The sequence below is a fragment of the Neoarius graeffei genome, chromosome 19 (assembly GCF_027579695.1).
Source record: "Neoarius graeffei isolate fNeoGra1 chromosome 19, fNeoGra1.pri, whole genome shotgun sequence".
NCBI lineage: Eukaryota > Metazoa > Chordata > Actinopteri > Siluriformes > Ariidae > Neoarius > Neoarius graeffei.
This window is the reverse complement of record NC_083587.1, coordinates 62,500,688-62,517,325: the sequence shown is the minus strand read 5'-3', so window position 1 is coordinate 62,517,325 and position 16,638 is coordinate 62,500,688. Positions and strand designations below refer to the sequence as shown.

General features: G+C 39.4%; 1 protein-coding gene across 1 annotated transcript; it reads left to right on the top strand.

Annotated features, from left to right (window-relative positions):
• Positions 1 to 1,207: 1,207 nt before the first annotated feature.
• On the top strand, positions 1,208 to 16,435 carry LOC132867641 (neurexophilin-1). Its single transcript, XM_060900616.1, has 2 exons — positions 1,208 to 1,258; positions 15,800 to 16,435. The coding sequence occupies exons 1-2, from the start codon at positions 1,208 to 1,210 to the stop codon at positions 16,433 to 16,435; spliced, it is 687 nt and encodes a 228-aa protein (XP_060756599.1).
• The last annotated feature ends 203 nt before the right edge of the window (positions 16,436 to 16,638 follow it).

Below are 16,638 nucleotides of genomic sequence, written 5' to 3'. Positions count from 1 at the left end.
TGCATTGCGGTCGCGCTGAAAGAAATCAAATTAAAAGTCTCAAATTTGATTTAATAAAAGGCAGCAGCAAAGAAGAAAGAAAGTATTCAGCCTTGATTTAACAAAAAGACCTGAAAGCTGCAGGGACTTTGTATTGATTAATGTGTGAAATACGCTCAGTATAATATGGATTTATCACAAAAACACATGTATTTATTATTTTGAAACCCACCAGCTGACTGATCTGGCACGTTTTAATTGTGCAACAGTGATGATGTAAATACCAGCGCGACGGACTAGTGTCCGAAAGCATTTTTTTTTTTCATTTTACCAATGAGCTCATGATATAGTCCTCTATATAGTAATTCCCTATATAGGGAGTAGTGAACGAGTGAGTGATTTCAGACACAGGGAACGTTGGCAGATGTTGGTCACTTTCATTTCCACTGTACGTTTTACTTCCGTCCTACGATGTCTCGCACAGGTCTCAATGAATCTCGTTTACAGCCATTGCTTTGACATATGGACTGATATATTACAGAGCATATTTCAAACACTCATAACTTGCTACAGCAGCGACAAAATAGCGATCAAAAATGCATTCCGATATTTAATAAAATGAGATAAATAGAATTTTGATCATAAAAAATTTGCCCTCAGTTCTCCTTTAACAGGAAGTTTGGCTCATTTCCCATTCACTAACTTGAAAATGGGGCAGGGTTAAAAAATTGTACTGCAGCCAACCACTCGAGGGCATCAGAGACAGTTTGGCTTCGCTTTTAAACCCTATCAATGGCACTTTTTAAGTTCGATCGATTTCCCACCTGGAAACTGGAACTGTGTTAATGCAACTTTCAGAATAAAATAGCTATAAAATTATCAACAGAATGATATAAAACACTCATTTTTTTTTTCAAATCCACTCAATCCATTTTTTATATAATACGAATAATATTTCTGGGTGGGAAATTGATGGTTGTGGCAACCCTTAATGAGCCATTAGTGTCTCTTTATTGCATACCTATACTCCAGCTGTGATGTGATTCCTCTCACACATCTGGAGCACTGTAAGTGAACACTCCCCCTTCACACACATACACACACAATGTGTGTGTGTGTGTGTGTGTGTGTGTGTGTGTGTGTGTGTGTGTGTGTGTGTGTGTGTGTCAGTCTGTCTCTGTGTGCATGTGAAGAAGGTGAGAGATAAAGTTGGTGTGTGTGTTTCAGGATGTTCTCCGCCTGCGTCCTGGTGTGGATCTCTGTTCCCGCTCTATATGGGGTGAGAATTTTATACCCTTTTAGCTTTTGTTTGTTTGTTTGCTTTTTAGTGTTTTCTGATTGGCATTGTTTCAGGTTCAGCACCACCGACAGCTCTGCTTCAATCTCATAAACTGTCATGATGTCAGACAGATTTTACCGAAAGCCCTGAAGCGTAACTTGTGGGAAATAGTTGGTGTTTTCTCCTTGTGTCTTTGTCACTTAATAACTTGTTATTTCACAACATTATGTTGCTGTTTCAACTTATAAACTTCTTCCTTTCAATGAGGATTTAGAGATGATTTTGTGTCAGTTTGAGCTCTATGCATCATGATTCATTTAAAAAAACAACAACAAAAGGAACAATATTCAGCATAACAACAATAACAACAATCATGAAATATTCAGCATAAGTTCAGTAGGAAATATTCAAATAAAAAGTAGCTTGAGGAATAAGGACCAGGACTGTGTTGTGTTTGTATGTTTGTTTGCATGTTTGTGCTTAACAGCAGTATTCTTTGATTTTTTCACACCAGGAAATAAGAATTTTTGAGATTATTATTAATGTAAAATAGTATAAAATAAAATAATTTTGGTGTGATATCATCAGAGAATAATGTTGATGCTGAACCGTAAAGACTCTCAATGATCCATCTTTAATCTTCATCTACACGCTTGGATTATATCCTGTTTACTTATTTATATAAAATCTGTTGTAATTGTTTAAAAACTTATGATTCACTCTGGGATACTGTTGGATTTAATTATATATATATATATATATATATATATATATATATATATATATATATATATATATATATATATATATATATATATATAAGGCATGATCTTTATACATTTATATATATATATATATATATTCTTTTTTTTTTTAAACATTTGCGTAATTAAATTAAACATTATATATAATTATATACAACAGGCTTGTAGTACTCGAGTCCAGGACTCGTGCCCTAATTTTAAGGACTCGTGACTCAACTTGGACTTGAGCACTGATGACTCGGACTTGGACTCAGACTCGGGTATTAACTGCAACCCTTTTTGAAAAGAATTTTGAAATACAGTCTTAAGGGAAAAAGGTTATGGGTTCTTCAGTTGTTTTACAGTTGAAATCTTTGACGGAACCCTGGAACACAGTGTTTCTCTGTTGGAAAGGATTCCAAGTACAACACTTTTAAAAATTGAGAACCCCTAATTTACATGAAGTACCCCTTTTGAATTTGGTTCTATGTTCAGGAAATGATGTTGTACTGTAGTATTAGGCTACATCTATTAGAACTTTTAAAGGTTCCGTGTAGAACCCTACAACAATGAGTTTCTCAATAGGAAAGATTTCCAAGTATGACACTTTTAAAGAGCTTGGAAACACAGTGCTCGACATTAACTTTTAAACCCACTTGTACTGGGGGGAAAGTGGGGGTTAATCCACCCCCCACCCCCCCATTATCACTTGCCCCCTATTTTGCGAGTACTACTTTTTTTTTCTTTTCTTTTTTTAGGAAAACCATAGAATAGTTGTGAATTGCAACATAAAATGAAGATCACACGTAGAGTTGAAGTTTGGCTATTGAATAAGTTTATTATTAAGTTTGGTATTGGTTACTTTTTACTTTTACTTGTAACAGACAATAACAATTTTATCCAAAATAGTTTTTCCTGCCTTAGTCGATTTATTTCCATTTCACATGCATGCAGCTGTTGTAAAGTTCAGTGTGTTTGTGTAGAACTAGCTCAGACTGTAGATTCATTACTCGATAATGTACTCATAAAATAGAAATCTATAACAAAGTTTGTATGAAGAAAACAAAAGTGTGCCAAGATTTTTAAACAGTACTATGTTAGAGAATATTTATATAGTTTACGTTTTTGTTGTTGTTGTTGTATCATCCACCTCTCAGTTTAAAAAAAACCCTGCGCTGTGTCATGACAGACAGGATAATGTTTGAGTTTAAAATTATTGTTTAGTGTGTAGATTGTGGGTGTTTTATACAGACCTGGCAACCTGTAACTGAATCAGTGCAGCCAGTCTGTCAGGATGCAGTGCAGTTTTTTTTTTGTTTGTTTGTTTGTTTGTTTGTTTTTGTTTGTTTGTTTGTTTTTTAACCTAGAGGTGGATGATATAAAAAAAAAAGATATATAAATATTTTGCACAGGACTGGTTGGTTCATCTGTAAGAAAATCAAACACTTTCATGAAGGCGCTGACTCGAATGCGAACAGAAGAAAATAAAACAAGATTCTTAAGCAAACTCTTCCATACTCACTTCCTACTTTCTGTTTTTGTAAAATACATTTTAAATACAATCGTGAATTTTTCTGGAGTTTTCAGGCTGAGCTCCTCTCTTCATATTCTTTAACCACTCACTTCCTCGTTGTTCTTGAAGCATTTGCTTCTATTTATTAACATTTTTTTCTTGATAGCGGGGAGACGGTAATGCCTTTTATCTATTTCTCTGTTTGAACAAGCAAAAACAGCACAAAAATTAACCATATTGAAGACAGATTAAGTCTTGCTTGCATGAAAGACAGTGTCTGTCTGACCCTAGCTGTAATTATCACGTGATGCGTGACGTCATTCACAAGGGGTCTATAAACAGTACGCATCCCATACTACAACAGCGGGGGGATATAAAATAACTTGCAAAGCAGTAAATGAAACCAAGACTAGGAAAACAGCCAAGACATATTGGCGGATACATAGTGAAGGACACTTTTAGGAACTGAAATAAAAGATCAACAAGCCTAATTTTTGTGGTGCTAGTTCGTAATACATGATCATTCCAACTTGCCTGGTCGGGCATGTTGGGGACATATCATGCTCGCCCGACTGCATGTTTCACTTGCCCCAGGCAATCGGGCAGTCCTTAATACCGAGCCCTGAAACATTCACTTACCAAAGGTCACTTGAAGAACCCTTTTTATGTGGTTCTGGTTATAAAATATACACACACACACACACACACACATATATATATATATATATATATATATATATATATATATATATATATATATACACTACATTATATGGTTAAATCTTGGAGATCCTTAAAATGTTCTAGGTAGAACTGTGTTAGTGAAACACCATGTTTCACTCACAGAATGGATTCCAATTTGGACACTTTTGAAAAAGCATAGAACCCAAAACTTAATCTATGTCCCTTGAAGAACCATCACGTTGAATGTGGTTCTTAGTACATACAGTACAATGATGCGATAGTACACTATGGTTAACTCTAGAACCAACATAAGTTTATTGGTTTGCATCCTGTTGTATATGAAACCTTGAAGTACCTTTAATGGTTCTAGATTTGACCTTTGGTCTAGCAGTGTACTCTTTACTCTTTAACACACACCACACTGAAATGAGAGAGAACATTTTTTCTCGACTTCATGAAACATTAAAGGCAAATATTCAAAGTATCAGGTTCTTCAGTTATCACACTGAGAACATTTTTTTCTATACTTTTCTTCTTCTTTTTTTACATCATCAGGAAGTCAGAGTGAGACTAAATTAAGCCCGACTCCATCACAAGTGTGAGAACCGGTCGTCATCTTCAGTGCTGACAATCACATGTCACACTCTAACATCCTCCCGGCTGAGCGTGTGTGTGTGTGTGTGTGATGAGCGAGAGGTCTTATAGTACAAATATATATCAACCTTGCAGAACTTTTGAACTGATTTTAATCCTTTCTGATTCAGCAGTACATTTTTTCGAACCCTTGATGATTCTTCAGTTGTCTTGCTTTACCAAAGTTCTACGTAGAACCCGACAACAAATATACCCCTTTACAAAATAGGGTTCTTTAGAAAGGGAAGAGATTTTAGATGTCTAAAGAGGTTCTTCACTGAAAGGGAAAGTTTCTTTCGCATGTTTCTACAAAGAACTTTTGAGAACCTTTTCAGGGAAGCAAACTTAAGAACCCTTAAGGGTATTTTTTTTAAATACAGTCTTAACAAAAAAAAAAGTCAATAGTCAAGGGTTCTTTGGCTGTCTCACTGAGGAATCCTTTAGGTTTGGGTTTTATGTAGAACCCAATAATGCAATGTTTTTCTATCAGACGAGGGTCCAAGTAGGATGTTTTTAGAAAGCTTAGAACCTTTAAAAAACCAAAGAACTCATGAAGAACCTTCTCCTTTTTTTGACTAATTAACAATGATGCTATGCTACACCAAAAAGTTCAATCTAGAGCTAGTATGGGTTTGTCTTTTTGGGAGAACCTTTCTTTAAAATGGTTGTCTCTCTGGGGGAACCTTTAAAAGTTCTATGTATGAACTGAAAATGGTTCCTTTTTGGAAGCAAAGAACACTTAGATGTGTCCTTGAAACCTAGGTTTTGTTGTACTAAGCTTCATTGTAATCTGGAACCCTTTGTGATAAGGATAGGGAGCAATCTGGTGTAAGGTTCTGCACAGAATATTTTAGAAAGAAAATTGAAAAAAGTGGAACAAACCAAAGATTGCTTTATATCTCCACAAAGGAGGTTATGTTTCCGGTGCGGTTTCTTTGCCAGTTTGTCCAACTCTAAGCAGGATTGTGCAAAACCTACTGACTTGATTTCCATAAAACTTGGTGGAAGGGTGCAGCATGGGCCAAAGAAGAACCTGTTAAATTTTGGAGTGGATCTGATTCACAAGGTGGATCCACAAATGTATGATGTTTGTCCTTCGGGGTCGAAAATGACCATGATTTCAGTTTGGTGGAAAATGGTTGTGGGTCTGGAGGTGACTGATGAGGGCAATCCGGGCTTTGAAGGTACACCCACATGTCAACATTCCATGTGTTAAGGTTGAGTACCTTCACTATCTTTTTGTTGTATTTCGACCACTGAGTGGGATCCCCACCAGCCACGGTGTGCTGGCCAGGGTGAGGTGAAGCAGGCTATGTTTGGGGCACCTTTTCTATCCCCTTCCTCTATGGAGGTGAGCAGAGTGAATCCTAAACAGGGCTGCACAGACACTCAGGGGGCTGCTGAACTCCACTGCTGCTTTGTTCCAGCAGAGGGCGACCCTATGCCCTGGGCCACCTGTGTGCAGGTTCATTACTACAGATTCCAGTGTTTCCGCACCTGCTGCTTCACCACTTGCCCATTGCCACAGGACTTGAATTTGAATTTGAAGTCATGACTTGCACATGAGGGTGGCACGGTGATGTAGTGGTTAGCACTGTTGCCTCACAACAAGAAGGTTCTGGGTTTGAGCCCAGCAGCCAATGGGGACCTTTCTGTGTGGAGTTTGCATGTTCTCCCCGTGTCTGCATGGGTTTCCTCCGGGTGCTCTGGTTTCCCCAACAGTCCAAAGACATGCAGGTTAGGTTAATTGGTGGCTCTAAATTGACTGTAGGTGTGAATGTGAGTGTGAATGGTTGTCTGTGTCTATGTGTCAGCCCTGTGATGATTTGGTGACTTGTCCAGGGTGTACCCCACCTCTCGCCCATAGTCAGCTAGGATAGGCTCCAGCTCGCCTGCAACCCTGCACAGGATAAGGGGTTACAGATAATGGATGGATGGATGGATGGATGGATGGATGGATGGATGGATGGATGGATGGATGGACTTGCATGTGACTTGGATTAGAGTGAGGGAGAGTTGCACAGCCATCACTTTCACTCTCTCCGATCTAACTGGGTCCAGGGGCAAGACAGAATGAAGATGGCTGGAGCTAGGTCAGGATGCTAATTTAGTTTCCACAAATTTAGTTTCACTTTCAGTAAAGTTTTGAGTTACAGCATTTAGCCTTGGTGGAAGTCTGGGCTCGATAATGCCATCATCTTAAAATCCAGTAGATGGCAGTAAAGTTCAGTAGTGACAAAACATAGCCAATGTAGAAATATGATGAATCCATATCACAATCCAGATTCATGGGCTCTAGGAATCCTCTAGGATACACATGTAGCCAAGGTGCTCAAACGGAATACAGGAAACAGTTGTCATGGAGCACTCGGGAAAAATGGATTCAAAATATGTCTTAATGCGAAACAAACAAACAGGTTTTTGCAGTTGTAGATCTCCATCTTGTAGAAGAGTCGATTGTTGTCCTTGGCAGAGTTCTGCACTCTCCAAGTGCCTTCTAGAATAAGAGTGGAACTGTATGTTCTAGAAAATCTCAAATACACTCTTAGAGGGAAAAAGGGTTAAGGGTTCTAAGCAGGATTGTGCAAAACCTACTGACTCAATTTCCATAAAACTTGGTGGAAGCATGGGCCAAGGAAGAACCTGTTAAATTTTGGAGCAGATCTGATTCATGGGGTGGATCCACAAATTTAGTGTCATTTTCAGTTACAGTTCATTTTCAAGTTACAGCCTTTGGCCTTGGTGGAAGTCTGGGCTCGATAATGCTATCATCTTAAAATCCAGTTCGACTGTTGAAAGTTTTTTTATCGAACCCTACAACACAGAGTTTTCCAAAACAGAAAAGGTTCCAAGTCGGACGCTTTTCAAATGCTTAGACCTCAAACAAAGCAAAGATCCCATGGAGAAGCCTTTGGAGTGTTTTTTTAATCTTTATTTTAATAAATCAGTTCTACTGTAGTTCTGTCTTGATCCAGGATGGATTTATGAGCATGTGTCACTGGGAGAACCTAAAGGTACTATGTAGAACTGATTCCTGTGTATAACTCTTCAAAAAAAAAAGTTTACCCAACAGAAATTATCCTGAATAATCCTAGAAATAATATAAAGGGACGATGATTTGTGAGGACAGTTCTCAGATAGGTTCCAGTGAAAGGACTTTAAAAATGTGAAATCCAGCTCAAGGGGAAACTTAATTATGTGTCACAGCAGTAGAGAGAGAGAGAGAGAGAGAGAGAGAGCGGAGCGTCTTACAACATCGAGACAAACACGTAATACACAGTGAAAGAGGGAAAAAAGAGAGCATGAGGAAAAAGTGACAGTCTGTGATATTTTTGTTAATTGTGTGTAAATTATCTCATTAAAGGGAATCCACAGGGGACTGAAACACTGCACCGTTTCTCTCGATGCCGTCCTGAGGGTTTTATTTTACATGAGTTTATTCAAATTGGAAGGAAGGAAGGAAGTACTTTTGGTAATTCAGGCTCAATGCACTGGAAATATTTATCATCTACAATAATAATAATAATAATACCACATACAGTACTGGGCAGCACAGTGGTGTAGTGGTTAGCGCTGTCGCCTCACAGCAAGAAGGTCTGGGTTCGAGCCCCGTGGCCGGCGAGGGCCTTTCTGTGTGGAGTTTGCATGTTCTCCCAGTGTCCGCGTGGGTTTCCTCCGGGTGCTCCGGTTTCCCCCACAGTCCAAAGACATGCAGGTTAGGTTAACTGGTGACTCTAAATTGACCGTAGGTGTGAATGTGAGTGTGAATGGTTGTCTGTGTCTATGTGTCAGCCCTGTGATGACCTGGCGACTTGTCCAGGGTGTACCCCACCTCTCGCCCATAGTCAGCTGGGATAGGCTCCAGCTCGCCTGTGACCCTGTAGAACAGGATAAAGCGGCTAGAGATAATGAGATGAGATGAGACTTCTACATTATCGAGTCAAAACATTACAGAAACATTTTAGAGTTCCAAACATTCCGGGGTTTTTTCCAGCATAAAATTAAATGCTACAGAAAAAAAAAAAGTTTGTGTCTGAGCAGCATATTCCATAAGAGAGCACTTTTCAGATTAAAAAAGAAAACCTAATGAAGGCTGCTGGAAAATGTTTGGTGCAAAATGAAGAAGCGAGTGTGACAAAGTGTCCAGAAGAACTGGGGCTGGTTCTGTAAGATGCTCAGTAAAACCTACAGCTCTTTTCCGCATAAAACTGAACTCACTGGACCTCAGACTACTATTTTTTTTTTTTTTTTTAAGCAAAGGGTCGTCTCACACCGAATATCGACTTTGCGTTTATTCATTTATTATGGCTGACTGATTACTGTTTATAGTATTTTTATTTTTTTTTTATGTTGGAACATTTCATTTCATTATTTTTAAGCTATTTTTGATCAACAGCATTATTGAGACTTTTGCACAGGACTATATATCTGTAATAAGTAGGAATAAAACACTCCATATCATGTTGCTGTTGGGAAAATGATCAACAACAGTGTGGTGAGATGAAGCAAAGTTACTGTTTCCACCTTGAAGTGGATTGCTATCCTCTAACAGCACAGTGTGAGGTGTTTTATTTCTCTTATACCAGGACAGTTTGCCAAGGATTACAATTAAAATTTTATAAAACAATCATACTTTTTATCTGTTTATAGTTACACTTAATGATCCGTGAAGCAAGGTAGTTCCAGTTCTCAATTACAGTGGTGCTTGAAAGTTTGTGAACCCTTTAGAATTTTCTATATTTCTGCAAAAATATGACCTAAAACATCATCAGATTTTCACACAAGTCCTAAAAGTAGATAAAGAGAACCCAGTTAAACAAATGAGACAAAAATATTATACTTGGTCATTTATTTATTGAGGAAAATGATCCAGTATTACATATCTGTGAGTGGCAAAAGTATGTGAACCTCTAGGATTAGCAGTTAATTTGAAGGTGAAATTAGAGTCAGGTGTTTTCAATCAATGGGATGGCAATCAGGTGTGAGTGGGCACCCTGTTTTATTTAAAGAACAGGGATCTATCAAAGTCTGATCCTCACAACACATGTTTGTGGAAGTGTATCATGGCACGAACAAAGGAGATTTCTGAGGACCTCAGAAAAAGCGTTGTTGATGCTCATCAGGCTGGAAAAGGTTACAAAACCATCTCTAAAGAGTTTAGACTCCACCAATCCACAGTCAGACAGATTGTGTACAAATGGAGGAAATTCAAGACCATTGTTACCCTCCCCAGGAGTGGTCGACCAACAAAGATCACTCCAAGAGCAAGGTGTGTAATAGTCAGCGAGGTCACAAAGGACCTCAGGATAACTTCTAAGCAACTGAAGGCCTCTCTCACATTGGCTAATGTTAATGTTCATGAGTCCACCATCAGGAGAACACTGAACAACAATGGTGTGCATGGCAGGGTTGCAAGGAGAAAGCCACTGCTCTCCAAAAAGAACATTGCTGCTCATCTGCAGTTTGCTAAAGATCATGTGGACAAGCCAGAAGGCTATTGGAAAAATGTTTTGTGGATGGATGAGACCAAAATAGAACTTTTTGGTTTAAATGAGAAGCGTTATGTTTGAAGAAAGGAAAACCCTGCATTTCAGCATAAGATCCTTATCCCATCTGTGAAACATGGTGGTGGTAGTATCATGGTTCGGGCCTGTTTTGCTGCATCTGGGCCAGGATGGCTTGCTATCGTTGATGGAACAATGAATTCTGAATTATACCAGCGAATTCTAAAGGAAAATGTCAGGATGTCTGTCCATGAACTGAATCTCAAGAGAAGGTGGGTCATGCAGCAAGACAACGACCCTAAGCACATGAGTCATTCTACCAAAGAATGGTTAAAGAAGAATAAAGTTAATGTTTTGGAATGGCCAAGTCAAAGTCCTGACCTTAATCCAATGGAAATGTTGTGGAAGGACCTGAAGCGAGCAGTTCATGTGAGGAAACCCACCAACATCCCAGAGTTGAAGCTGTTCTGTACGGAGGAACGGGCTAAAATTCCTCCAAGCCGGTGTGCAGGACTGATCAACAGACACCAACGTTTAGTTACAGTTATTGCTGCACAAGGGGGTCACACCAGATACTGAAAGCAAAGGTTCACATACTTTTGCCACTAACAGATATGTAATATTGGATCAGTTTCCTCAATAAATAAATTACCAAGTACAATATTTCTGTCTCATTTGTTTAACTGGGTTCTCTTTATCTACTTTTAGGACTTGTGTGAAAATCTGATGATGTTTTAGGTCATATTTATGCAGAAATATAGAAAATTCTAAAGGGTTCACAAACTTTCAAGCACCACTGTACATTAAACAGACTTTGTGGTTACTTGGTAACATGACAAGCGGTTGTTTTTTCTTTTTTCTTTTGTCTTGTTAACTTCAAGAGAGAGAAAGAAAGTGAGGTCGGTGCTTGAATGACAGTTTGTAGCTGATTTAACGTAAGTGAGAACTGGACATTCTTCAACAATATTGAGTGCAGTTATAAAGCTTTATGGATAGCAAGTGTCACACTGACGCTCTCTTGATTTGTCTTCTTGAGGAGAATTTAATGAAAGCATTTGCCTCCAGGTTGAAAGGTCTGACTGTGATATATCACTGAAAGCTCATTGTTATATATATTTATTTCTGTAATATTTCATAAAATATCAGGCCATTCTGTGGCTGGGAAGTTATTTAATTTGAGGGGATTAAAGCAAATAATGTGCATGAAATCGCTCGCTTGGCGCAGTCAAGCAGACAGAGGAAGTGCATGTGCGCATGCGCAGGTTTTCCTTCTTCTTTTTCTTTTGGGTTTTACGGCAGCTGGCATCCACAGTGTTGCATTACTGCCATCTGCAGGTTTACCTTTGCGCGTGCACTGACAGTTCCATCATTCTGTCGCTAAACGAACAGCTGATCACACCGAGGTGCTCACTGAGCGCCGATATTTATTAGTTTGGTCCTGCGTTTCCTTTCCTTCGTATATAACATAACGTCTTTTCTTCTCGCTTTCCGTTACTGTAGTCGGTCTTTCACGTTTCATTCGCACACTCACGTCCTCCATTTTTCTCTCCTGTTTCAAATTTGTATCCCACAATGCCTTGCGCGAACGGGGAAAGCCCACCACGGGATGCATGACGTAGTATCTTGAATTGGGTCATGGTGAAGCAGGAAAAAGTAGCGTAGAATTTAAGGCCATGTGGCCTGAAATTCCATAATTGTTCTATTTTAAAGAAAACTAATAAAATTGGAAGTCTGTGATTTGAATTCAGTCCACTAACCAGAAATAATTGGGTGTTGGGAAAAATATTTTTATGACCTACACTTGAAAAATCTGAAAGGCAGGCTACCTTCAATTCTAGAAAGAAGCAAAGTTATCTGCCAATAGAATAAGACAAGTTAAAGCCTGAAATGAGTAAAAGCATCTAAAAGTAAGCGAAATAAACTTCTATTTGAGTTTGAATAACCTTCTAATCAGAAATATTAGATAAATTCACCTATATTAAAGATATTTTCTCTTAACAAGATTTTTTTTTTTGGCAGTGCAGTGTCCCGTTAAATGAACACACACACACACACACACGTGACAGTGTTCAGGGCATGTGACGACCTCCTGGTTTTGTCCTCTAGCCGAATCCTATCTGTCCTCAATCTGGCGTTTTTGTGCCATTGCCAAAGATGAGTGACAAACTGTAATATTTGGATTATTGATCCATGGGATAAGTAATAAATCATCTCGCTTGCTTGAGGCACACACGCTGTCAGAGCATCCTCATCCGAGCCCGTCAGAGTCAATATTCTGAGACGCTCAGTCCACCTCTGAGTTATAGTTCTCCCAGTGGGCGGGTCAGTTTTTCTGGTCAAGCTTCAAGAAAATGTTTGAATCCATCTTCATTAGGAACAAATGTGTCAGGTTTTGATGTCAACAACAACAAAAAAAATGTAACGGAGTGTCAGTGTGAGCTCAAGGATTTGTAGAAAATGTGAATTGACTGTATAAGAGTGAAGAAGAGACCATAAAATGAAGTCTATAGATCATTATTAGCTCGTCCGGCCAACAGGTGATGAGTTTATGCCATCATGTGTTGTCCGTCGTCTGTCCGGCATCGTCAACATTTCACAAAAATCGCTTCTTCTCTCTCAATTCTTCACAGATTTTTATTCTTTTTGGCAGGAAGGTAGGTCTGCCTGGGGTGCATATGGCTTCTACCCAAATTTGCATAATTGCAATTAATAATGAAGATATGGAGTAATTAATCAATCCCTAACGAGCAGTTTCCACACAAATCACTCCTTCTCCCTCAATTCTTCACCGATTTTGATTCTTTCTGGCATGAAGGTAGGGTTACCTAGGGTGCATATAACTTCTACCCAGATTTGCTTCATTACAATTATTAATAAGGTTATGGAATAATTAAGCCTTAATGAGCAGTTCAACAAAAATCACTTCTTCTCGGTCAATTCCTTGCCGTTTTGGATTCTTTCTGGCAAATAGGTCAGTATTGCTTGGGTGAATATAGCTTCTACAGTGGGGCAAAAAAGTATTTAGTCAGTCACCAATTGTGCAAGTTCTCCCACTTAAAAAGATGACAGAGGCCTGTAATTTTCATCATAGGTACACTTCAACTATGAGAGACAGAATAAGAAAAAAAAATCCAGAAAATCACATTGTCTGATTTTTAAAGAATTTATTTGCAAATTATGGTGGAAAATAAGTATTTGGTCAATAACAAAAGTTCATCTCAATACTTTGTTATATACCCTTTGTTGGCAATGACGGAGGTCAAACGTTTTCTGTAAGTCTTCACAAGGTTTTCACACACTGTTGCTGGTATTTTGGCCCATTCCTCCATGCAGATCTCCTCTAGAGCAGTGATGTTTTGGGGCTGTCACTGGGCAACATGGACTTTCAACTCCCTCCAAAGATTTTCTATGGGGTTGAGATCTGGAAACTGGCTAGGCCACTCCAGGACCTTGAAATGCTTCTTACAAAACCACTCCTTCGTTGCCCGGGCGATGTGTTTGGGATCATTGTCATGCTGAAAGACCCAGCCATGTTTCATCTTCAATGCCCTTGCTGATGGAAGGAGGTTTTCACTCAAAATCTCACAATAAATGGCCCCATTCATTCTTTCCTTTACACGGATCAGTCGTCCTGGTCCCTTTGCAGAAAAACAGCCCCAAAGCATGATGTTTCCACCCCCATGCTTCACAGTAGGTATGGTGTTCTTTGGATGCAACTCAGCATTCTTTCTCCTCCAAACACGACAAGTTGAGTTTTTACCAAAAAGTTCTATTTTGGTTTCATCTGACCATATGACATTCTCCCAATCCTCTTCTGGATCATCCAAATGCTCTCTAGCAAACTTCAGACGGGCCTGGACATGTACTGGCTTAAGCAGGGGGACACGTCTGGCACTGCAGGATTTGAGTCCCTGGCGGCGTAGTGTGTTACTGATACCTTTGTTACTTTGGTCCCAGCTCTCTGCAGGTCATTCACTAGGTCCCCCCGTGTGGTTCTGGGATTTTTGCTCACCGTTCTTGTGATCATTTTGACCCCACGGGGTGAGATCTTGCATGGAGCCCCAGATCAAGGGAGATTATCAGTGGTCTTGTATGTCTTCCATTTTCTAATAATTGCTCCCACAGTTGAGTTCTTCACACCAAGCTGCTTACCTATTGCAGATTCAGTCTTCCCAGCCTGGTGCAGGTCTACAATTTTGTTTCTGGTGTCCTTTGACAGCTCTTTGGTCTTGGCCATAGTGGAGTTTGGAGTGTGACTGTTTGAGGTTGTGGACAGGTGTCTTTTATACTGATGACGAGTTCAAACAGATGCCATTAATACAGGTAATGAGTGGAGGACAGAGGAGCCTCTTAAAAAAGAAGTTACAGGTCTGTGAGAGCCAGAAATCTTGCTTGTTTGTAGGTGACCAAATACTTATTTTACCGAGGAATTTACCAATTAATTCATTAAAAATCCTACAATGTGATTTCCTGGATTCTTTCCCCCCATTCTGTCTCTCATAGTTGAAGTGTACCTATGATGAAAATTACAGGCCTCTCTCATCTTTTTAAGTGGGAGAACTTGCACAATTGGTGGCTGACTAAATACTTTTTTGCCCCACTGTATATATAGCTTGTATATAGTGTTTATAGCTTGCAACATTTATTGTGCAAGGTGGCCCACTTTAGATTCTTCCTTCTGGACTAGACGAGGCCGGAGTGAGCATTGATGGTTTCGTTTCTGTGTAACATGAAAAAGCAGAGACATAGAGGCATTCGGATGCATCAGCACCTTTTAAGTTTTAGTTTTATTCCTGTTACAGCTGCTTTAGAGAATCTGTTTTCAACACCTGACCAATCAGAACCCAGAATTCAACAGCACTGTGCAATATTTATATAATATTGACTGGCTTTTTATCATAGTATATCAGATATATTCTATTCAGCTAGCATGATATTGAACTAGTCGAAGACAAGTAGCTGAATGGAATATATCTGATAGACCACAAAATAGCCAGCAATATTATTATTATTATTATTATTATTATTATTATTATTATTATTATACATTCCTTTCAGGTGTTCAACGTGTCTTTCTCTTTCAAAATTCTCTCAACATCTTCCGTATTTTTTTAACAAAGCAAACCTGGCAGCCATGTTTGTTTACAAATTGTCCCAGTCACTCGCTAGCGTGGAAGTTTTACTGTATGTCTCCGACGTGTGACATCATGTTGTCTTGACAATCATGCAATATCTTAAACCATATTCAATGCTCATTCTCCATTGGGTAGAGTGACATAATACATGTAGGATAAGCAATATGCTAACAATATTGCATGCTATCAAACCAAATGAATGAAACATGCTAGAAGGGAATAGAACACATGTTTTTATTCCATTGCAAAAGTGTCCTGTATGTATAATAAAACACTTTATAATACAATACTCTAACACTATACTGTATATTTTAATGTACTCTTGACAGAATGTCCAGGTTGAAGGACACACTGAAAGCGTCGCTGCTCATCCTGCTTTTCTTGAGAAGGTCAGAAGTGAGCAGGAGCTTGAGGACTGGTTCATTGACGACGCGAGCCTCCAGCCATCAAACCAGCAGGCTAAAAGACATCTGGGTTTTAAAACCGGAAAACTGAGGAAGATGTTCGGCTGGGGAGACTTCCACTGCAGCATCAAGTCTGCATCCTTGGACCTTCTCATCAAAGGGAAGATCGTGGACCACGGAAATGGAACCTTCAGCATCCACTTCCTGTGTAACAGCACCGGCGTCGGGAACGTCACCATCGGATTAGCGCCATCCACCAAGATGGTGGAGTTCGGATTGATGCAGCAAGAGGTGAAGGAATCTGTGGAGTCGAAGCTGTTCAACTGCAGGGTGGAGTCGGAGAGGGTGGAGCAGAGCAAGAGGGGCATGCGGTGCAACTATGACACGTCAAAGAGCTGCATGCATGAGCAGATCCACAGTCACATCTCATGGCTGTGCGCCAAGCCCTTCAAGGTCATCTGCGTGTACGTGTCCTTCCTCAGCGTTGACTACAAACTGCTGCAGAAAGTCTGTCCGGATTATAACTACCACAGCGATGCTCCGTATTTCCGTTCTGGATGATCGATAGATAGCGGACGTGTTACAGGAGTGGGTTCTACAGACACAAATACACTCCTGTAGGCAGTTACTTCAAACTCATCTTGAAACTAATGACATGTTTAGATTGAAATGTCTGTGATGTGTTTAGTGATTCTCGTGCTAATTTGTTGGCTGGTGCTGTATCGCATCTGCTCGAGATCAAAGATAACAATGTGGTTAATTTC